This window comes from Carassius gibelio, chromosome A10 (genome assembly GCF_023724105.1).
Source record: "Carassius gibelio isolate Cgi1373 ecotype wild population from Czech Republic chromosome A10, carGib1.2-hapl.c, whole genome shotgun sequence".
In the NCBI taxonomy this organism is placed as follows: domain Eukaryota; kingdom Metazoa; phylum Chordata; class Actinopteri; order Cypriniformes; family Cyprinidae; genus Carassius; species Carassius gibelio.
In genome coordinates this window covers 2,132,845-2,157,835 of record NC_068380.1, presented here as the reverse complement: position 1 = coordinate 2,157,835, position 24,991 = coordinate 2,132,845, and the positions used below count along the sequence as shown (strand labels likewise).

General features: G+C 35.4%; 2 protein-coding genes across 6 annotated transcripts; one reads left to right on the top strand and one right to left on the bottom strand.

Moving 5' to 3' along the window:
- Nucleotides 1–441: 441 nt before the first annotated feature.
- Nucleotides 442–18,351, bottom strand: LOC128020807 (protein strawberry notch homolog 1-like). 5 transcript variants are annotated; one of them, XM_052607536.1, is made up of 33 exons: nt 17,633–18,340; nt 16,900–17,016; nt 15,287–15,388; nt 13,085–13,421; nt 12,366–12,404; nt 12,114–12,214; nt 11,909–12,005; nt 11,564–11,724; nt 11,261–11,394; nt 11,079–11,169; nt 10,845–11,006; nt 9,950–10,085; nt 9,728–9,833; nt 9,464–9,617; nt 9,172–9,354; nt 8,978–9,075; nt 8,436–8,581; nt 8,096–8,293; nt 7,187–7,366; nt 6,857–7,029; nt 6,608–6,739; nt 6,386–6,521; nt 5,739–5,851; nt 5,587–5,658; nt 5,406–5,505; nt 5,241–5,315; nt 4,113–4,259; nt 3,702–3,796; nt 3,485–3,571; nt 3,259–3,396; nt 2,707–2,783; nt 2,386–2,579; nt 442–1,589 (listed from the first exon to the last, which is right to left on the bottom strand). In XM_052607536.1, exons 2-33 carry the CDS (start codon nt 17,011–17,013, stop codon nt 1,447–1,449), a joined length of 4,221 nt encoding a protein of 1,406 aa, XP_052463496.1. In that variant the 5' UTR covers nt 17,014–17,016; nt 17,633–18,340; the 3' UTR covers nt 442–1,446. The 5 variants fall into 5 exon arrangements, with proteins under 5 accessions (XP_052463496.1, XP_052463495.1, XP_052463497.1 ...); XM_052607535.1 differs by having other exon boundaries at nt 18,002–18,340; XM_052607537.1 differs by lacking the exon at nt 17,633–18,340 and adding an exon at nt 17,245–17,291.
- Nucleotides 18,352–19,225: 874 nt separating this feature from the next.
- Nucleotides 19,226–24,734, top strand: LOC128020806 (N-lysine methyltransferase KMT5A-A). The gene is made up of 7 exons (XM_052607534.1): nt 19,226–19,501; nt 21,117–21,273; nt 21,371–21,581; nt 22,283–22,370; nt 22,456–22,515; nt 22,597–22,787; nt 23,915–24,734. Exons 1-7 carry the CDS (start codon nt 19,493–19,495, stop codon nt 24,123–24,125), a joined length of 927 nt encoding a protein of 308 aa, XP_052463494.1. The 5' UTR covers nt 19,226–19,492; the 3' UTR covers nt 24,126–24,734.
- Nucleotides 24,735–24,991: the final 257 nt, after the last annotated feature.

Sequence of the window (24,991 nt, the reverse complement as noted above, 5' to 3'; positions counted from 1 at the left end):
AAAACATTAATAATAATTATATGTATAAAAAATAATAGATTTACCTTAAGATTTTTTTCTAGTTTTATTAAAGTTTAACTTAAAAAAAAAAGTTGTTTTTATTCAATTTTTTTTCTAAGATCTAACATTTGAATTTTGGAACTATATTTTAAAAAGGCGGTAAGATAAGATTCCAAAATAACTTTCCAAAAGTTTAATTCGATTTAAGGTGGATTATTATTTTAAAGCTTTGTACATATTTTATACTGAAATAAACTGAACACAATTTTTTTTTAATAAGACTTTGAGAATAACATTTATACTATGAAATGCACCAGATACTGAAAATAAGACTTCTACAGTTTCCTTTGTTCAGACCATACCACACGGAAAAATAAAAGTTAAATACACTCTGTGAATAGAAAAAAAAAAGTTGTTCCTTGAAGTGAAGACATTTTGAAATCGAGGTAATCCACAAGATTTATTGGTCAAATGCAAGAGGTAGAGATCTTGCAGTCAGTTAAATTTCTCCGTAGATTCTTTGTACAACAGATCCATCAGTAGTGCAACTCGTGCAAGGATGAATGACATGGTCTTTAGAGTCCTGCGACATCTACAATTGAGCAAAAACATGACATTTCAGATATGCAACTATACATTGAGATATAGTAGAGACTGAGCGTGTGTCAAACTCACACATTTACAGCAGAAATGAGGTTTGGGAGCTCTTTGTCCCCAATAACAATAGTGACGGCAAATTATTAAAAGCAAGAAACGGAGCGAAAGCATTGACTGATTGATTGATGTGGCCTTCTATAGAGGACACTCTAAATTACAAATCACACTTAAACTGAAACGCTGGAAAGCAGTGAAAACCTGCTGACCCACTTCCATAAACTAAAAATTCGAAGGGTTCGTCAAACCATGCAACGTCTCTTGATAAAGTGTTTAGGGTGTGGTTTGCACCGCTTACACCCATCACTAAAGCCAGCGCATTCCTGCTTGTGAATCAGGTTCTGTATTAAGTGGTAAACAAGCAGTGTCATGCCCAAGACATGCTGGGTCAGAAGGTGGGGACAGATGGAGGCTGTGCGAGATGAAAAAAAAGAGAAAGAAATTGAAATGAAACTAGATTGTGAGTAACCCCTGAGCGCTGTCCTGTGTACATAGTAGTGTATGTGACTTCATAAAGCCACTTATGTTGATGGAAAGCACAGGCCATGGTTTAACAGACAGAGGATGTGAAAAGGTAACAGACTGAGCAAATATTGTCCAGTTTCGCCCCTCTCAGTGCAGTAACCTGACCCGCAGAGCTCTGATTCTGTAGCTGCTCTGACAAGGAGTCCTCTTTGGACACGAAAACCCTGAAATTTTGAACACGACACAACCGGCGTGCCGGAAGAGGAAGGGTGGCTGGCTGGCTTATGATGCCACATCTGCCCTAAAGTGCGGGGTGTTTGTGTCACGCTATGTGTTGATGGTGTGGCTGATGCTCTGCGGATGGAGTTGCCGCCACATTTGCTGCTGCTGCACGGCCAGCTGCTGAGACTGATCTGATGATGACAGGATGTTGATCAGAGGCGCCACACAGTTGGCAGGAATGATCAGACCTGAAAAGAAAACGGAAAATAAGTTGAAAAATCAAACATTTGTGGAGCTCTTTGAAATAAGTGGAATTTATTATATCTGTCTGGATTCAGACCCAACACCCAATTTTAATTTTTTACAAACGTTTTAATGGTTACATTAAACTTGTAATCAAAAAGCATGTCTAAATAAAATTATTAAATTTACACAATATAACAACAAATTTTCAAAGTTCAAGAAAATTTAAATGTTTAGGGTCTGATGAAACATTTTCTTTGTTCTTATTAGTTTTATTCCATTTTATTATATAGTTTTTTTATTTATTATCATGTGTATTTTTTTTTTTTCAAGTTTTCAGTCAGTTAAAATTTTCTGCATTCTATATTAATGGCTAAATGTTAGTAATCAAAAAGCATATCTAAACTGAAATTATGAAATTTATTAATTATACAAATTAACACCTTTCAAAGAAAAATACATTTAAGGCCTTATGGATTTTTTCTGTGTACATTTTGTTTTATTTTCCCCAAAGTTCTAGATCTTCAGTTTGAATTTATCTGGATTCCATTTTAATGGTTTAGTTTAATTTTAATAATCAAAAAAGAATGTCCAATCAACTGAAACTTTAACATTGTGGAAAAAAAAAATTTGTGCATTGTCTTTTAAATCAAATTAAAATGAAAAATTCATTTTTTGGAGGCAGTGATGCACAAGTGTTTTCCAGCAAAAATTAAAACATGGAGGGCAAAAAATTGCCATTTCTTTACATTTCTCTATACTGTACAATGATGCTGTATTTGTATATGTTGGACAACATACCCACAATCCTCTGCCCGTCCTCTGTTCTTAAACGTACAATCTGCATCTTCACGTTGGCTCCGCTGACTGAAGCCAGTACGCCCTCCACTTTGGTCCACACACTGAGGACGGAGCCACAGAGGACATAGTATGTCCTACACCGAAGACCGATCTCACATTGTAGCCCCACTGACACTTTCTTACAGTTTCCACGCCTGTCAAAAAGAGTGTTCCTCAGGACAACATTTTCAGATTTCACAATGTACAAAACAAAAGTGAAACTGCACGTTTGCTTCTATTTTCACTTCTGATATTACTTAAAAAAAAAAAAAAAGCACCTACCAGTACGCGTGCGAACAGACATTAGCCGAGGAGTTGTACTGATCAATCCAGTGCTGCTTGGCATCATCAGAAAGAACCTATTTTGAGATCAGGATTAGAGACTGTACAAGCTGAAGAAGTTACATGAAACAGTCTGCAGGATGCCAAAATGATCGAGAATTAACATTCACCAAGCACCAAATGAGATAGCAAATTTTTGTTGCGATGTTGTGATCATAATTGCTGCAGAAGAATCTGTAATTGAAGTAAAACTGATTGATAGACATTTCCTGGTCAGAATATCTGGACTTTATCTTTGTTTTCATATTGAAGGTATTTCTGAGGTCCTCATGCATTATATGTACTAATAATTGCATTGCTACAGCATTCCCTTTAGATCCACAGCACAACTGGTCGATTATGTGCAATGTCTGCTCACTATTCTTCAGTCAATTATGAAAACGAAGGCAAAACCTGCATATTTTACCATAAATAACTAGTGTGGTTTTTATTGAAACACAATGATAAACCAAAAACATTAAGAAATGCAATGAAACTGCTGTAATGTACTACCTTTTTACTTCTCTTCTTGATGTCTGCATAGGTCTCCAGTTTAACTTGTTTTCCAACATTTGGTCTGTACACCATAAAGAGTCTCTTTTTGGGGTTGACCTCCTTTACCAGTATGGAGATTTTCTTGTTATTCCGCACCTTGAAATGAAACAGAATGCTGTTAGTTTCAGTTGTTAAATGAATTGGAAGTGGAGTGCATAAAGGGGGAAACAAAAATCTTGTTCACCTGTACGTAAAAGCCATCATCTGGTCCGTTCTGGTCGGCCCAGACGTGGGTGGCATCCTCCCATGACATTCCCCGTTCCACACTCACCTGAACACAGAAACAAGTTTTGACTTTTTAGTAATTAACCAATTAGGACATATTAACACCAATAATTTCATCACAACGGTGTTCATAAGCATGGACACATATTTTAGTTTCCCAGTATGGATATACATACTGTATAGAGCTCCACATGACCTGAGGTGGAATATCCTGGAGTCAAGAATTTCTTTACATCAACTTTCTTCACTTTTTCATCTCCAGAACCCAAATCTGCAAAGAAAATATACATTCAAACTGAAATGAGCAAATCCTGGAGTCTAAATCCTGGAGTTGTTCACTACATTAAAAGACACAATGACTAAGGCACAGATGAATTTTTCAAAAAGTAACATTTTTCCCAACGTGATTGGATATATTAAATCAAAACAATCGGTTGCGTTTTATAGGCTGGTGTGGTGAAATTTAAACCTTGGTCGACAAAATTGTATTAGAGTTTTATGGCCTTTAGCCCAAGATTTACTGGAATTGAAACACCAAAAAAAAAAAAAAATACAGAACATTTTTTTGATTTAAAACCACTTCATACCTAAAATTCCCATATCATATCTTCCAGTCTTTTTGGCATTCTGAATGACAGCACTCAAAGTGTCGGAGAAATACTGAAAGAGAGCATTTTGTTGATGGACCTCCATTCCAAGAATCCTGTTCAAGAACTTCCCGATGTTGTTGTAGTCTATAAAAAACAAGAAATTAATAAAAGATATGTTGCACGAAAAAATGAAAACATTTGGGCAATAACAATAAGCTGGGGCACATATTCAATTGCATTTGTTAAAATACTTAAATGTTTTACCCTATTTTCATTTATTTTGAGACCTTATGTACTAATACATAAATACATGTGGATTAGGAGATCATGTGATATTATATTTTGTTCATACAACAGTACTGTGCTTATGTATTCAGCCAATAATAGTAAAATCTGTATAATGAATTTACGTGTTTTTAGTCTTTCCTAAAGGCAGGGCAGCCATCACTCTTTGAGGTTTAATAATCACATTAGGACAGAAGGTGATTCATGTTTTTCTAAATTTAAGAACTCTTAAAATGATAATTAAACATTTTGTTATACGTATGGGTGTGTGATAACACGATTTTTGATCATTGAAGATTAAAACGTCTCCACAATCTGCTTTTGAAAAAATATCACAGTATCGTGCTACAGCGAAAATTCTATCAGCTGCAGTTCTAGCATCTCAATATGATGTACAATTACGCATTTACATTAAATGTTAACTCACTGACGAGTTCCACTTACATGACACTGCACTTATTCAAAATCACAAAATTACATTTGCATGTGCTTTAAAACCTTGTCGGTTAAACATTTCATTCATGATGTGCTTTCTCAGCACGTACACCTGAAGCGCACGCCCTCTAAAAAGTGGAAAAATCCTGGAATGTTTTCCTCAAAAACCCTAATTTCGTTGCGACTAAAGATAGAAAGACATGAACATCTTGGATGACATGGGGTGAGAAAATCTGGAAAATTTTATTCTGGAAGTGAACTAATCCTTTAAGACCTCCTATATAGCCTTACAGGTGATCAAACTGAATTTAAGACATTTGAAGACTTCTAAAAAAAAAAAAAAAAACCCAGCAGGTACCCTGAACATTAAATGTATGAGAATGTAACAGACTGAAAATATCTCACCTTTGTCCAGTGAGAGAACACCAGATCTATCCTCCACATTTATCAGCCCCACTCCAATTAAACCATTGCGGATTTCTGAAAAAAGGAAATGCAAAGCAGAAAGATTAAGTTACATTTTTTCTAGTTTTCAAGTGACTCTTTCCTATTAAAAACAATCACCTGTACCTTTAAAGAAATCCCCGTCAAAGTCAGCAGGTGGAGACACTAAAGGAGAGTCCAGACTGACAATAGACTTCATTACTATTTCCAGAGCGTTTCTGCCATACTGTAGATGAGAAAAAGTCATGAGCATATTGTCTAGAAACAACCCTATTTAATACTGACGGTGTGTGTAATCTAATCTTACTTTGTTGTCAAAGTTAAATCGGCTGAGATCTCTCGTCTCTGTGGCCCTTCTGTCTCCATGCGTTAATGCCCCCTTTTTGAGAAAGACAAACACAATTAGGCTTACAAAATTAAATCCCCCATTAGCATACAACACGTGCATGAGGGACTTACCAGGCTTTCTAGTCGTTTGGCAACAATCGAAGCGAATCGTTGCTCTCCAGCGAGTTCAGAGATGAGAAACACATACTCAGGTGCTGTGACCTGGTTGGATCGATGTGTTCGACCTGTTTGCAATTACAAATTAATAAAATTAGACTGTATTAATAGACACTCAATTGTTTGAACTAAGTTTAAGATTTATTCAATTAAGTTTCATATGAAATTTTGTTTAAATTTGTTTTATCAAACAAATTAAATGTGACGCATATTATGATGTGCATTTGTCTTTATGGCTTAGTTCGTTATTGACTATCTGCATCTATTTGAAATCATACTTACAAAAAGTGTTCATTCAAATTGCTTAGAACTAGCATAAATCTATTAATTATACAAATAATTTCAAGGCAACATCTGTCATTTAGTCATTTAGTTTACCTTGATACACTAACTTGACAAATGAAAACTTCAATTAAAAACTATAGACAGATGGAAAATAAAATATATTAAAAATAACAAAAATACAACAAAATGACTAAACCTTTAGCTAAAATTAATTTTTTTTTATATTGATGAAAACGGAATATATACTTTTCATAATATGTATACACATACAAAAATATAATAATGAAGATAAAAGTAAATAAATACCATGTACCCACCAAACTGCTGAATAGCTCTGTCAGCACTCCAGGGCAGCTCTAATGTCATGTGTACCCTCCTCCTCTGGTTCTTCACTCTGCGGTCGGCTTGAAGTGAAATCCCAGAGCTGGCAGCCTCTGAGATAATTGCAATGTTCTACAAAGGTGAACACAGAACTGTTTAAATACTATTCATTATATCACAACATTACACAGATGTAGGTAAAAACCAAAATAGCATACCTTATCACCATCCATGAACCTCTGCTTCTCCGTGAGGTTTAAGATTTCAACTGGAACATCAAGCTCTGATCGAGACTCGTAGGAAATGGTGCCATCATCATTGCTGACTACCCTGCCTTTGCGGCCAGTCATCTGCATTGCATAAGACATGCACAATAATAAAAAAAAATGGCGTTGTTTGAGTTAAATACACGGTGTACACAAAATAACTGACGGCCCTAAAAATAAAAAATCTACAAACAGACCAACCTCTGCAACAATATCAGGGCCTCCCAGCTCATCGATGAGTTCATCAAGTGTATTGGGTGGCAGATTCTCTGCCAGCTGCTCCAGTTGCTCTAGCAGGTCCCTCTTCATCCGCTGGGCATCTTCAACAGCATCCTGACTGGTCACACAGCTGCTCTCCTCTGGCTCACTTTTGGCTTAAGAACAAGTATTTAGTTTGACTATTGGCACCATTATTCACTGGACAATGGCACTGGACTTCTTCATTATACTGCCTTAAATCAACAACTTTCAGCTGCAGTTATCTGTGATAAAACATCTAGAAACACTGTGAAGAGCTCATTGGTCACATACCTATAGCAACCGTGTTGTTTGAAGGTTTGATGGTGGGGGTTGTGAAAGTGGGTCTGGTTGTTCCAAGCCCAGAGGCTAACAAGGCACTTTGAATAGAGTCTGGATCAATCCTTTTTTTCTTCTTCTTCTTGTTCCTCTTGTCTTTGCTCTTTTTAGTGTCTTTTCTGATGAGCCACGGATCTAAGTTTCAAACAATTTGCAGCATTTGAATATTTCTAATTATAATTGTATCAACACCGAACTGAATTAAGCTGGATAAAATGGCACTTTAGTCTTCTGCAGAGCTGCTCATTGCAAGAACGGGATTCATTTTATATCTGTTAAACTTTGCACCATGGACAGTTATTGAACAGAGCTGAATCAAAGCTGATTAAATAATGACAGTATTATCTTACGTTGAGCTGCTTTTCAGCTGCAACATTAACAGTGTTCTGTTTATTTTATGTGGAACTGCTTTGAAACAATCTGTATGCACCCCTTTCTCATTTCCAGGGCTCTCTCAGAAGTGCAAGTCATCATAGATGGGGGAAAATTCTATAGAGGTGAATGGAAATTACAACAATATGTTTGCATTCTCATTCGCCCCAATCCACAATAATATTTAAGACTTTACGAAAGATAAGAAAAATATGAAGAGATTGATTACACTGATCAGAAGAGAACATAATTTGTCACCAGTCCCTCAGCTGTTGTTTTACAAACACTTGTGCAGAAGAGTTAACTAGTTTTCTGTAATTTAAAGCTAAGGTAATATAACAAAAGTGTAGTCTTTTAATTTACTAAGTTAATCGTATTATGTCATCGTAGTCTCGGAAAAGGGTCCCTTGAATAAAGCGCTACATAAATAATATGGCTCGACTATCTTGGGTGCAATAATTTACAATGTTAACAAGTGCTACAGATTCTCACCATCTTCCTCATCCTCACTGGAATCATCCTTAAAGGGGTTGAAGTCATCTTCATCCTCCTCCCCTGAGCTGACCGAATTGAAGCTGTCGTCGCTTTCCACATCTTTGTCTGAATCGTCAGAGTTGCTCTCATCTGAGCTGGTACCAGACAGACCACCAGATTTACGAGCCTTCTTCACTTGCTTCTTTGTTTCTGGACCTGCAAACACCAGTCACCAACTGTCATAACTCAGTTTCATTTTCAATTTGAGTAACTTAAGAGTGGTATTACTTCCTCCAACATCGAAATGCACTCATAGCTTCAGGGTAGAAACTGCTTTTCATGTGCATCTGAACAGTACCTTTTCGCTTCTTGCCTTTCTTCTCAGTGGAGGTTTCTGATGGTAAAGGTGTTTCCTTCACACTTAGGTCAATGCCTAAAAGACTGAAGAGTTTTTGTCTGTCTGGTGCAGGAAAATGCTTCTCCACCAGGGACTGCAGTACACCCCTTTAAAAAAAAAAACAAATGAAAATGACACTGTCTATCATCTGCTAGTTCACCCAAAAATGTAAATGTACTCAACCACAGGCCATCCATGAGGAGTTCGTTTTGATGCATTTGTTCAGATTGTTCAGAAATTTAGTGGCCGTGTCAGAGCAACACTGCACCGCAGATGTGTGCAGTGTAAATTGTCTAAGCATTAATGGCAGGGAAAGCCCCTTATAATGCAGCACGGCCACGTATGAAGTGTTTCTGTTAGGATATAGTACATTGAAGAATGCCAAGTGACTTACAAATGGGAAAACCACATTTCCATTGTAGTTCTGCAAATTATTCATTTTTCTTGGATGGCATAAGAGAGAGTACAATAAAAAGTATTTCCTGCATATTTATTAGACTGACTTTGCAGTGGAGACAAAGTCATTGAGCTCGCCTCCTCCCTCCTCCAAGGCCTCAAGGGTTCGAGCCTCTCCAGTTGATTGAAGACCAATCACCACACACTACATGGAAGGTTACAGATCAGCACAACCAAAATCACCGCAATTCTTTCTTTCATTTTTGAAAGATTTTTGCAATAAGAGAACGTCCAACCTAACCTTTCCATTTTTAACTTCCTCTCTGGCCAGCTGCACCACTCTCCGTACCTTGGAGGCAATGCACAGGTATTTGAAGAACCTCTGGTGAGCAGACCAGAACTGACCCCACATGGACTTTTTCATCCGTTGTTCTGCATCCATCAGATTAGCGGCTTGCTGGAACTTCTCTCTTGCTCTTACCCACTGCAAGTTTGCAAAATAAATGACTTTGTGTGAATATAGAATAATTTAAATGATCATAGACACATTGGCAAAAAAAAAAGTTCAGTTTTAGTTTTGGCATTTTACGCACCAAGCGAACCGATTTGTTGTACATCTTGATGTAGTCCTGCGTTAAGGGAACTTCTTCGATTTTAAATGTCACGCCTGTGAAGCTCAGCTGTCGAGCGATGTACATTCCTCTCAGCTTCATATCCATAGCAACAATCTCCATGGCACCAACACCTCTAAAATAAGAGGATAAAAAAAAGAAAAGGGTTGCATTCAATATTGAGAGGATGCATGCTGGTACTAAAAAGCAAGGTCATAGACACAGACTCTTATATGATCAACTCACCTTCTTTCAACAGCTTGGATAAAATTAGTAAATTCTTTAAAAGGAGTTCCTTCCCCCCAGATCCCAAGGCGATTCATGTAGGCCATATTGCGGGGCTCGGATGCTCCTACACAAAATCCAACAAAAGAGGTATAAATAGAAAAAAACTTAAATGCATTTGGAGGAAAAAAAAAAAACAAATGCATCCATGTTGGCCAACATACAACATCCAGTGTCACATACCTGTAGCACTTGCGTACACAACCCGGGCTTTTGGCAGCTTGTTCTGCAGCTCTAAAACCGCTAGGCCGGTCTTTGTGGGCTTTGATGACCCAATAGGGCAAACATTTTTGGCTTTGTGACACTCATCAAATATGATCTGAGATACTCAGTCAAGGGAATCAATCACCATAGTTACTAGAGAGCTGAATACAATCACACCATGTTAAGCGCTTGACTGCGGTTCAGTCAATACGCAATGCTTTTCTGCTCTAGAGCACGGAATGTTCCTCTAGAGATGTCAGGTTGATGTAGTACCAAAATTGTGGAAATGATAAATGCGACTTCTGTTTTTTATTTTAATATTCCCCAAATAACGCAACACCAAAATGTTTTTGATTCTTTTAACCAAAAAGTAAAATGAAGGCTTTTATTTAGTCTAAAAAACTAAACCAAAATATGTTTTTATTTTAAAATCAAATTAATAACATCTGTCTAATAAATCAACACAAAAAGAGCACAAATAGTTGTATATGAACATTTAAATTGCCCATAAGGCAAATATCATATTTTTTTATATAATAATTTGCTCCTGAAATATAAACATTTAAATGGTGGCTGTAATAAAAACTTATTTTCATAAGAGATTCATTGACTTGAACACATTAAATACATTACATGTCAAAATAATTAAGAAAACAAATTGAGTTAAAAAACTAATCAAAAAAACAAGTTTTTTAGCTAACAAGCTGCAGAAATTGAATGGTTTACAACCGGTTTCATTGACACAGTTGAAACACTGCCGCTAGAACTGAGTGGTGAAAAGCCACAAAGAGTGTCAAAACGTAATTTATTGCATAAATTTAGTTTGACAATATCAGACTTTCTGTTTTCTTTTCCTCTTAATTTGAAAGGATACAACACCATCGAAGTCATCTCCGCACCAGTGTAGTAACTGTTTGAATCTCGTCTTATACTTTCCCCCAGACTGGCTCTCTCCAATCAAGGATGAGTATGTGGCAAAGATCACACCTTTTTTCACACTGCCATTGTGTTTTGATGAGATCTTTCCATATTTGAACTGAAAGAGAGAAAATTTAGTCAAAATAATAATAGACAATCTCACATGTTGGCTAAGAAGCACTTAACATACCTTGTTTAGCGAATGGACCAGAATGTTCTTTGCACCGATGTCTCTCAAGTCCCTCTCTGCATCGTATTTCAAGTCATTTGATACACTAAACCTGTACAGACCAGTGGTGAAAAAAAGCCATGTATAATGGTAAAATTACACACCAAAAAGCAGTTTTGAAAAGAAAGAAAACAGGTAAATACCAGAGGGATCTTTTCCTGCCAAGAAGATAATTTTCATATATGATTCCAGCAATGGTTCTACCCTTTCCAACGCCGGCCCCATCTCCAATTAAGTAGGATGCCCTGTCTCCATTTGGTAGGAATGTCTCATGTTGCTGTATGAAGAGACACCATTGAAAGAGATAGATCTGAAATACTGCAGTAAACAATATTAGAAATAACAGTACGTTATGTATAATATGATTTCACTTGCATAAATGAACTAAACTGATTCCTAAGCGGTAATACCATTTTAAAGGTTAGAATATATAAAAAGGCCCAAACCTGAGCAGCATACGTGATAGCCTCAAGCTGTAGGGCAGATAACCAGCCTCTATCTATGGTCTCCTCTGGAATGGAAAGTCTGTACCACACATCTGGTGGGTTGACACTTGACAGAGAGCTGGTCTCAACCACAGGATCAGGATGCCGCAGTCCAATTCTCACTGAGAGACGAGAGAAGATCAACTTTACAAACTTGCCAAAAACAGTGAAAAACAACGAGTTTGTTGTCATTATTATTCATAATAATCCTGTATTTTTCATAGATTACATCTAATGTACAGCTAAGAAATTACTGGCTGTGCACAAGCCTTAACTTAAGCATTCTGATAACATGATAATACATACGTTTCATCGGCATGTATTCGGCATATGTCTCCGCATGACCCAGCTCCTCCTCCTCCTCTTCCTCTGGTTCCTCTTCTTCCTTCATTCCTGGTAATTTCTACAATCAATTAAATTAATAATTAAAAAACAATCCCAAAAATTTTAATGACACCTAAAGTCCTCAGTGAATATCTTATCAGATTTAAATTCAAATAAATAAGCTTACATTTACAGGTGAGAAGCTCCGCATTTTCATGTCATCATTGACCCAGATTCTTGCTACATCTTTGCTGGACACTTCCTTTTTCAAGCCATTGTTTAATTCCGCTGAAGAAAACGGAGACAGAAAATATTCACACATGAGAAACAAATATTCACACACCCACAGTAGTGTGCCGGAAATGATACGGTCCCACCACAACATGAAAGCACCTGTGAAAAGAGACTCAGTGCACTGCAGTTAAAACCCTACCCATACCTGATCTGTTCATCATCTTTGTGGAGATCAGAATAATTTCTGAAAGGAAGAGCATTGACATTAAAGAAAACACAGCATGATTACATCCACACAGCCTCTCAAAACTTTAGTCAATGCTCAAATTTTTAACAATACAATTTTTCATGACTTTCACTTGGTTTAAAGCAGGGATATAAATAAAGCTATTAAAAAATTGGTTAATTGAAATAAGAGCTGAAATATGATGAAAAACTATGAAAATTAGAAATGCTTGGTGCACTAAAAATACTAACTGGAAATTAAGAAATGAATACGGGTTAGAAAAAGCACATAAAATTACTAGAAATATAAAACAGAAACTGAAAACAGCTTAATTGAAATACTAATAAAAATATTGGTATATAAATAATGTAATTATAATAAAATGCACTGGTTTGAAGCACTGACAACTGTTTTTAGCTGCATTGTGAACATGGCCTAAATCAATAATGTTTCTTTAAACAATATAGACCTAAAAACAGGTCTGTTATTCCTTATGAGCATCAAACAAGCTTTAACGCCTCCAAAGATGGTTTGAGCTCATGTTGATTTCGTTTTGACAGCTGGAGGCAGCACTTGAAAACTGGCACTTGGCGTCAGGTTTGCAAAGTGCCACAAAGCAGACAGCTGTATCATCAGACCATTACAAGCAAAAAAACATCTATGATCGCTTGAGGACCAGCACGTCTGCCAGCACTCACTTGTGCCTGTGGCTGTTGCTGTAGCAACAGGTTGCGCTATGTCAGTTGGGGGCTTCAACTTCATAAGCTCTCCAAGGCTGCTTGTCTTCAGGCTGCTGGTTCTGAGAAGGTCCTTCAGTCTGATCTGCTCATTATTCGGTGGGACCACAGTGCAAACGGTGGGAGAGGATGAAGAGCTCCGTTGTGCTGTCGAATTTGTGTGCACCACCTTGGTTACTGTGATGGTCTGCCTGGAGGTGGTACCAGTTGATGGTTTGGTCACTACAATTGTACCCAGCGATGGCAACTGATTCAGTTGATTTAAAACGAAGGTGGTTGTTGAGGGTTGAGGCTTCTCCTGCAAAGACGACACAGAATATATAATCAATGCATAACATTAAAATGTTACACAAGCAGCAGGTTCAGACAGACCGAATGCCTATAGTTTGCTCACTCACTGTCTGCATTAAATTGCACAGAATAAAAGGCATGAAATCGCTAGTTCTAATCTGTTTGGATGTAGCTTCCAGAAATAAATGCAAACTAGGGTTGTGACTAGTAGGCTTGCCACGATAGATGGTGTTGACGGTTAGGTTCGCTGACGTTGTGTTTTGTTGTTGCATTCAAGCAACTGACGCTGAAATGCGCACGGTGCTTTTAAGATATTTAAAAGCGAAGGAAAGTGAGGAAAATAACGAAAATTCTAACTAATTAAAAACAAACAATTGCTTTATTTTTAATTGCTGAATGTCCACTGTTTGAAAGTGAAAGCAAAATGTGCACGCCACTTTTTCAAGCTATGTAAAAGTGAAGGAAAGCGAGAAAAAGAGGGAACGCCCCTGCGGGGATACCGATATTACCAGTGTTGTAACACACAGATTAACCGTTGGGAAAAGAGAGAAAAAAAACATGTTGTGGATAAGTCACATTTTATTATTTAATTCAGAAATAGGCCTAATGCCGACTCGAACGGTTTACAAACATTATAAACATAGTGAAACATACATTGTAAACATAGCTAGGCTATTTTAGTTCTCCTCACTCCACAACAAATACTTTCAATTAACAGAATTTAGAAAACAAGAATTAAAAATATAAGAAGCTATAGCAATGTAAACAACAAGCCAAACCAAATTTAGGCTAAAACGAAACTGACGTTGGGTGGTCTTATTCGACACAATCAAATGTTTCCATATTCGCTATGTATTTGAAATTATTATTAACTATGTAGCCTACTTCACTCGCCTTCCAATATCCACATAAAATGCATGTAGCGCCAGTGCAATCACTTGAATTTTTTCCGTCTAACAGTGAAAGCAATTACTCCTTTTAATCAAATATAATCAGACTTGTAAAAGGTTTGCCTTTATTTGCGTACATTCACAATAAAAACAAATCTTTGTGCTTTTGTAGTCTAAAGTAAAAATAGGACACCGCTTTACGACGTCTGTTTCCTTTCGCACAGCACAAAAAGAAACAAAACTCTGCATACTAGGCTATTTGTTGCACAGTTTTTCATTAATTTTCTTAATTTATTAAGTAAAAATGTATTATTATATTTGTTATACATATAGGCATATATATATAGTCCAGCTTTATTATATTTTTCTCTGCTCGCATAAGCACTGCAGGTGTGTGACGTTATATGAAGAACATGTTAATCCGTTTGTTTGCATTTTCCCTCTTTATCTTGCTTTCCTTCACTTTTTAATAGCTTGTAAATGCCTGTGTGCATTTTACTTTCACTATATTAATTACTTGAATGGATACATCAAAACAGTACAAAAACATGATTTGATTCATTCTTTTATTTATTTTCAGATACATGACCGGTGAAATAATCTGTATATTGGGTATAAAATAATACAGATAAACTCTGTATTAAACGGCAAATAAAAACTAAAACTCAAGGTTGGTTGCCTTATAACATACAGGCCTTTCAGCTTAAATGGGAAAAAACTTATTTAAGCCAGTTGCCAAGGCAAGATTTTTCAGTTTAGTTTAGCTTGTGTACTAAAAAAATAACCAACATTTAAACTTAATTTATAAAAACTACATAGAATAAACACTAAAAATGACAAGACAAAAATATAAAAATTCAAATGAACATTTTTAAATATATAAATACACATGAATAAAAACATAAAAAAATTGTAAAAACCATAATAAGCAGCAATCTGAAGCAGATTTTAGTCTGTTAGTGATGCTACATGCAACTCTTACCCTGATTGTGACTGTAGGAGTAGGCGGAACTGCAGGTTCAATCCTGACAACTCCAGAAGCTTCATTACTGAGACCGATGTCAAGTGCATTTAATGAGACTGACTGAAAAGGAAAAGAACGACTCAATCATCACTTGTTAATCAAAAGTGCGACTTAAAAAGAGTATACTTTTAATTTCAGTTTTGTTTTTAGTAGGTCTGGGTTGACTATCATTTTGATGAACCAATGTTGATTTTTAAATCCTTATCTATGCCGTTTTCTATTGTTGTATGAACAACACTTCACCAAATGTTAATTGTGCCGAGACTCAAATACTACAAGCTCAATTTAAAAACTTGGCAATCAAAAACAACAGAGCACAAATATTTTTTCACAAATTGCTTTTATCACAAAACTTAATAAATGTGTTTTTTGGGCTTTTTAATATGTTGTAACATTGCTGTAGCTCCTCCGTTCAAGCGGCATGTGAACAGATCATCTCTTTCTCTTAACTACCAGTTACAGCACAATCTAAACATGAATGATCATCAAAAGATATGTTATCACTCAATCCAGGGTTTCAACTACTGAAAGTTGTCATAAAGCTACATTATGCTCAGGAAAGCAATTTAATGCCCATGGCTCATTCCTTAGCTAGAAAAAAAAACTCAATAGTGGAGCATTTTGCTAAATATTAGGGATGCCCCCATAATAGTCGATCAGAGGAGACTTGGTCAACCAACATTTTATTAGTTGCAGAAAAAGAAAAAAATTATTCCACAGGAAGTGGTGAGGTCACAGAGTCCATGATGGACAGATCATTACAGCTGGATTTTTTGGTACAGTAACGTTACGGTGCAGTAATTTGCTCTTAAAATAGTCATTTTGGTCATAATTGGATAAGAGTAAAACATCTCTGGAATCTGTAAAGCCTCTCCTTTTATTTGTGTCCACTCACTATAACGACAAAAGACTGCACTTTTGTTAAATAAAAACCGAATATTCTAGGATTATGTAAATCATATGAAACTTGCATGCAGGCGCTTCCACTGTTGAGATGATCAGTCAATGTTGCCGAAAAAGTTTATCAGTATATTATTAACATGTTAATGCATCTTAATCTTACCGTTTTTCCCTACTAAATATATGTAGCATATGTCAATCATTATATATTCTTCAATATTTAATGTAAACTTGAATAAATCTGCCAGTGAAACAAGTTCAAATGTTTATTTCAACAACAAACTGAAGTAAATCTATTTTTAGACAACTAAGAAGTGTATATAAAAATGGCCTCATGTCTGTATACAACCCAGTTTTTATTTGATGTTAATTATATATCTGAAACTAAATTGCAATTGAATGTAGTAGTTTGGGTGTTAATTTTAACCTTTAACATTATCGTATCAACTAAGAGGGTTCACTGTATAGTTAAAAGCTTTAGTTAAGCGATTTATTCTTTACGAAAGATTAATGTCCTGTGTACCCGATATATATAAAAAACGATTGGATATCTTAAACAAATTGATGTGTAATGGGTCAATACCAAGCCTTAGCTTTGAAAAGAAAAAAGAAAAAACTAAACTGCATGAAAATGAGTAAACCATGATGCATGTATGATGCATTTTAATGACCTGGTGTGAAGCAGGGACTGGAAGCGTCTCATGAGGATCAACATCAAATAGATCATTAGGGCAGATTCCACTCTCACTAAGAGCAGCCAAAAGCAAATCTTGTCCAGGATCCATTGCCTAAAAGACAGAGAAAACCATAATATTAATAATCATAAAGAGACTGCATTTAGAAAGTATACACACAATGACAAAACACCCAATTAAAGATCACATCTTTCCAATCACATGCTGTTGGAGGCTACTAATAGTAACGTTAGACCTTTGCGACTGAACACTGCATATTATATAAACCTAAACAACACTTATTAGTCAAGAAACGCATTCTTGAGGGACACAACGGCTCACCACAACATCCACCTCCACACGTGTTTGACAAAACTGATCCAACAAGATACTTCCTGGTCTGACGGTGATGCTGGATTTTAATATTAATCAGCTTACACGCTCAGAAACCAGACTAAAAGCAAAATAACACTCCGAAATGATCAACATGTTTAAATTAAACGGCGATCATAACCTGTCGTATAATCTGGTGATTGTGAACACACTAAACGTGCAGCTCTCGAGTCCTAAATATTCAGTGGAGACGTTTAAATGATTCCCCGAAAAAGAGATCGTGGTTTAAAGGCACATTATAACATTAATGTATAATATAAATACCATTTAACATAAAAAGTCTCACTAGTCAAGACATATATAACTTTATATGTAAACTGCATGTGGTGAAACATACCTGTCTCGGTTCGGTGGTTGCTAGCTAATTTTCCTCACGAATCGTTTCATAAACTTTGAATATCAAAATAGGAGTCAAAACGCTCTTTATAAAGGCTATACCCGGGTTCATATAAATCTAAAGGACTCTGACAAATAAAATAAGTGTCAAAAAATGACATTTGAAGCAATAATTCCTGTCAGTGACTTTGTCAAAAGTGCGCTAACGGCTCGCCTCAGGTTAGCTGGCTCCTTCACCTATCACGCGAAACGCGATTAAACTCAATATTCTCTTGCACAACGGCTCTAAACCGACCGAAACTGTAAGCGTGACAGGAAACAGATTAAATCCGCCGTCTGACAGCTGATGTCCAGTAAGAAAAACACCTACTCCAATCAGTTTATACGGATCCAAAACGTCGCAGCGGAGTGCAGGATGTCGCCGCTGCTCGCGCTGCTTGTTTTCTAACCGCCGCGCGCCATCTTTACCCGAGGCGCGTGCTGGTCACGTGACGCTGCAGCCCAAAAAACACTCGATCCCTTGTCCAGAAATGTTCTCAACGCGACTTGCGTGACGCGTCGCGGAGCATCGGTCGAAAGCCGGCCTACGACCATCTTTCACAAAGCACTGAAGCCCGTACATAATAATCGAAATGTTTGATTATATTTTAAAATCAAAAGTAGTCGGAGAAGGAGAGCGCCGAAGCCTTGTCACGTGACCTCCCCCTTCCTCACTTTCAGGAAGTGACGCGAGGAAAATAGTTTCCTCCAATGACACGTCAAAATGACATTGCTGAAGCCATGCTGGTAAGGTCAAAGGAATATTCTGACCTCTGTTTTACGACAAAGGTTGAAAACAACCAATATATCAGAAGATTAACATTTTAATTTATAAATTATTTCAACCAAATTCGAACATCGTTAAACAATCTTTGTGTATTGTATTTTTATATTGTCCTAAAACCCTTTGAGAGATGAAGAAAGTAACTTAAACTTGTGGAAAGTATAAAAAGTCAACAGATTAAAATGTTATGTGTTATGCGAACTTAATATACCCGTGTTAACATGTTAAAAAAATCAATATATGTCTATAAAGCATTGAGGGTTTTGAGATTTTCTATTTGAATTTTCAATTCAGCATTTTAAGATATTTATTAAGGACCTTTAGGATTTTTTTAATGACAAAATAATGAACATTTAAAAAGTTAATGTTATGTTTTCTATTATTTTATTACTTATTATACGTCGTATATATCATGTTGTTTTTAATTGTTATCTCGCAAGACTTCTACTCTCTACTCACAAAAATAAATCATTGTATTTTGTGTCTTGCAATAATAATCTTAAATCTTCAACAGAAATAAAAGAAAACACCTTCCATTTGTAAAACTGACAACAAGCGGTTAAAATAAAATAAACAAAAAAAATGCATAGAATTAAAATGAAAACGTAAAAATGTACTACCATGCAACACCAAATCAGATTTTCGATAGCTATTTTATTTTAGTATTTTATTATTACTATTATTATTATTATTTTAAGTAACACTAAAGCAGGAAGTATGAGTCGCCTAACAGCCCCATCTTCCGGTCAATGTGAACACAACTGCCAAACATCATTGGTTATTTAAATGCTCACATGGTTTCCTCCCGTGAATGAGACAAAAGTGAAACATGGCGGCGTGAAACTGTAGAAACTAGCTCGGATGGAGAAGTGTTAATTAAAATTGCTCGAAAGTTTCTTGTTGTTTTTTTGTCCGTCGTGAACACGGATCTGTTTGTGAATGTCCTCGTTTAGAAGCACAGAAGTGTAGAGGAGAAAAAACACTGGACTGGACCATCGGCTCAAAACAATACGGCTCGGAGAGAGAGAGTGGACTGAAATGAACGGGGTAGGTTAACGTTACACGGCGTTTCCTCGCAGATGAGGATGATCTGATCGCAGACAGTGATTGGATGCGTCTGTAAACTGCTCTTATTCTCAACTCTCCATCTGAAACACACCAACTGCACCGGCTGCCTCGGGTCTCTGTTTGATCAGTTGTATGAATGGATGTGGCTTTGTGTGTGTGTGTTCGGTGTGATGTATGATATGTGTGTTTTCGGACACTTGATTGTGACGTTTAAAGCAGATCAAAGAACAATAGCGCTGCGGTGCACAACATTATAAACCGCGCGAGCGCAGCTGCTACAGGCCCAGTGTGGGCGTGTTCAGAAACTGTCAATGCCATGGTAAAGTTACACCACTATAATTACGTTATGCAGTCTACGATACTCAGTCGTTATTTGAAAATCATTATGTGGTTAGTTGCCTTCAATTCAATATTTTTATTCTATTACTTTTCACAATTATTTATATGAAAGCATTAGACTCATTAGAAAGAATCATATTGAGAAAGATGTTTATTGCCACTTACAAGGAATTTTGCTTGTTAAATTAATTTCTCAGTGCACACATACAAATATATATACATATAGGTGTGTGCTAGAGACCCTGGACCTCAAAACCAGTCATAACGGTCAATTTGAAAATCTGGAATCTGAGGGTGCTAAAAAAAAAAAAAAGTTAAAGTTGCCCAAATTAAGTTCTTAGCAATGCATATTACTAGTCAAAAATTATGTTTAGATATATTTAGGGTAGGAAATGTACAAAATATTTTCATGGAACATGATCTTTACTCGGTATCCTAATGAATTTTGGCATAAAAGAAAAATTATTTTGACCCATGCAATGTTTTTAGCTATTGCTAAAAATATACCCCAGCGACTTAAGACTGGTTTTGTGCTCGTGGGTCAGACACAAACACACACACACACACATATATATATGTGTGTATGTATATATATATATATATATATATATATATATATATATATATATATATATATATATATATATATATATATGAAATAAAATACAGAAAAAATAATCAATTACATTTCTCATATTTGTTTAGTTTAAATTGATGTACCAAAACATCTAAATCGAATTAAACAACAAAAAACCTGCATAGACGTATTAAAAAAAAACGAATAAAAATTCACAACAAAATTACTAAATAGGCAAACTAAAATGAAAATGGCAACAGAAAATATAAAAATTAATTTTTACCAAGTGTAATATTGTAATCACTGTTACTGTTTTAAATGTGAAAATTACAGTTAATTCAAATTAAAATAAATTTAATTCAAATTGTAAACCATTTACACTAAATGTAGGATTTAAAAAAATATATAATAATAAATAATATACACCATGTGTGCATTTCCATTTATTTCTTTTTTTTTTTTTTTTTTTTAATTGTGTAAATTATGACTACAAAATGTTCTTTGTCATTTCTGGTATTTGAATTAAATTCCCAATACAAGACCACGTTTTACTCCATTGTATATTAATTATTTTATGCCCAATAAAGCAAATTTTGATGTACGCCACTACTTTAATCTTAGATGCATAGAAAGCTCAAGTCAGTTGGCACCTCCTTTCTAAATCTCACTGTTTTACAGGACATCATATGCAACGGACACTCGCCATTTCACCGTCTCTTACAGCACAGCAGCTCCAAATCACAGCATCATGAAGCCATCGCTGTCAAACTCATCCAGGACGGGAAAACTTCACGATTATTCTGCACGCAAAATGAGCCACAGAAGCATGGAGATTGTAAGGATGAAGGAAATTAATGCATTATCTCTCTCTCTCGACACTGTTCACACATTCACTGCATTTGTTGCAAGTCATTGATTTGTGTCTACTACAGCCAGGAGAGGCAGTGCTGTGAATGGGGAGTTCATCCTCCCAAAAATGGCTGTGAATGAAGAGCTGCAGCACTCCGTGCACAGAGCTGAGGAGAAAACACATCAGCTGCACTGCACTGCGTCATACATCCACGCCAGCAGTGACATCACTTCCCCCAGTCAAAGGAAACCAGCCCGTCGCAAAGTTAAAGTAAAGAAAGCCACACAGAGAATGTAAGTCCCATGATGTACTTGCCTAAAAATCGAAGGAATTAATTTTTTCAATTTTGTTCAGAAACAAGACGAGCAGCTTTATCTAGCTTTTTGTAATGATGATTTAATTTATAGAATTGTAATTATTGTAAGACTGCTTTAGTAATAAGTACATTTTTAACCCTCTTTATATATGTGTGTGTATAAAATAAAATTATATATATATATATATATATATATATATATATATAACAAAACAAAAGTGTTAACAATGTAATTATTAAATATTAGAATTTTTATTCCTTTTTGAATATTTTACAAAAATACTTTAGGCTAACTATAATATATATAATATATATATAACTGAAAATAAAATATATTTAAAAAAAAACATAAATTTAAGCTATTCCTCATTCTCTCATTTATAAAATACAATAAAACCGAAACGTAAACTATAAACTCGTATGTAAAAACAATAAAATACTTAAAATGTTAAACAGATATTATAAAAATCTAGTTCAATAATGTATTTATATTTTAGCATAATTGATAATAGTATATCAGTGATATAAAAATATATTATGTTTTATATATACATTTTATTATTGCATATTGTTAATTAACATTATTATTATTGTTTTTTTTTGTTTGTTTTTTACTGTATTATGAACAGTATTTCTTTCATTGACGTTTTTGGATTATTAATGATTTTTGCCTTGCAGTGCTGATACCAAGAGCACTCAAAGCCGAAAGGTTACAGATTATTACCCCATCAGACGAAGCTCCAGAAAAAGCAAAAGTGAACTGAAGGTAATGCTCAGATTTAGTTTTTTTCATAGGCGTTATTTCAACTGAGGTTAAAATATTAATGCATATGTCTGTTTTCTGTCACCAGTGTGAAGAGAAGAAGCACATAGACATGCTGATCATAAACGGGATTGAGAATGGAATGATGGTAATTTTGGACATGATGAATTCAGTTTCATGATGAACTCTGCTGGATGGACACAAGCGTACCTTCATGTTGTTTTGACAGGTCAGATACATTGAAGGAAAGGGCAGGGGAGTTTTTGCCACACAGAAGTTCCAGAAAGGCCAGTATGTAGTGGAGTATCATGGAGATCTGCTGCAGATAACGGACGCCAAAAAAAGGGAGGCTTTATACGCACAAGATCCAACCACTGGCTGCTACATGTATTACTTCCAGTATCTCAGCAAAACATATTGGTAGGTTCAAGCATCGCACCCACTGGAAGAAAATATGTAAATAAATAAAACTGTGAAATGTAGTAAAAAAAAAAAACATATGCAGTAAAAAAAAAACATATTTCATTAACTGATACGATGTGAACTTACCAACTTTAATAAGGTAGTAAAATCTGGTTTGTACCTTTTTTAATATACTGACAACATCCATATAAATTAACTTTGATTCATTGTCACTCATCACAAACAGCTTTTCCACAAGCTGATTTAAATACTATAGAAAGTAAACATTGTCATACACAAAAACAAAACACCGTCATGATAAAATACACGACACTAAAATAATACAATTAACAGTAATTTAACAAAACTCTAATGTACATAACTGATAAGAAAAACCAACAATTTTAAAATGTCTCAAAGGGAATTCTGGGAATGCAATTTAATGATTTCACTATCTGTTAGAAGATAACTTGTTCATTTTCACTTCATAAAACTGTAAATAACCGTATTTTACTGTAAAATGTCAACTGTACTGTAAATGTGTACTGTAAACTTACTATTAACCAATTATTTCTTTACTGTAGCATTTTACTGTCTTATTGTTAAAATTACAAAAAAAAAATAATTTACAGTGCACTTTCCAGTTATATCTAGTTTTTTCTTGAATTTATTCAAAGGAAATTGTTGTAAACTGTCCTAAAGGCTAAATTTAAACAGTTTGCAATACATTTTTACTTTTCACACAAGATTTAGATGAGTAGCATTACATCACTTGTTCACCAGTGGATGCTCTGCAGTGAATGGGTGCCGTCAGAATGAGAGTCCAGACAGCTGATAAAAACATCACAATAATCCACACCACTCCAGTCCATCAAAAGAAGAGATGAAGTGCATTATTAAGACATTTTAAACTTCAAACCCTTGTTTGGACTCTCATTCTGACGGCACCCATTCACTGCAGAGGATCCATTGGTGAACAAGTGATGTCATGCTCATTTCTCCAAATCTGTTCTAATAGAAACAAACTTATCTACATAAGGGATGGCCGGAGTGTAAGTTGTCAGAAATTGGCTGAAATATCATTTTAATTAACAGTGAAACCTTTTAAACACTGTCTGAAATCTAGCACATTTCTTCTCCGACAGTGTGGATGCTACGAAAGAGTCGGATCGATTGGGAAGGCTCATCAACCACAGTAAAAATGGCAATTGTCAAACCAAACTCCATGATATTAATGGAATACCTCACCTTATCCTCGTGGCCTCCAGAGACATCCAGGAAGGAGAAGAACTTCTTTATGACTATGGCGACCGCAGTAAAGCTTCGATAGAAGCTCATCCATGGCTAAAACATTAATGTATTGAGGAGGGAAAGACACCTTGTTTCTTAACTAGACAGTTTTTAATGTAATCATTGCCTTAGTAAACAGAATGTTTGGGGCTAGTAAGTGTATGGGTTTGTCACACAGTGACTTACATGTCAAACACGTTAGATTGCGGTACATATTCGACGTGTCCTACTTTTAAGATATTTATCCTGCTCTGACATGCTAGTTTCGGCACATTTCTTTTTGTATATTTTATATATTGGTAGATCAGTGCTTCCAAAGCATGCAGTTATAGTCCAACTTTCTGCATTTTTATAAGAGTTTTCTTAATCTAATCTAAGGTAGTTAGAGGCTTAGCAATAATTATTTATGATGCCCAAACGTTTATGTTTGAAGCAGAAAGCCGATGCTAAAAGGAGCGATATTTTAAAGGGTTCAGAAAACTGGAATGTGAAACCAAACTTTGATATCATTTGAAATGTTACCGTTGTACAATGCTGAGTGTGTCGTGATTAACTTGAACAAAGCAGTACATGTTACACAAAAACTGAGAGTTGATGACCAAAAGCTGACGGAGATGTTCCAATCAATCTGTATGAGATGGTGGATACATTGTTTAAATAAATGATTTTATGCAATGCTTTGCCTCTGTCATTGTATATACAGTGATGGCCAAAGGTCTGGAGAAAACTTATATTGATGCTTATATGATGTGTGTGTGTGTGTGTGTGTGTTATATATATAGATTTATATGATTTGTCACAAATAGTGGCCTAATTAAAGAGCAGAATGTTTCAGAATAAATCTCAATTTCACATCCTCAAGTTCTTAAAAGTTGTAGTTCAATTAAGTACAAATTTTCACTGTGTTCTTTTTATAATATTTTTAAATAACT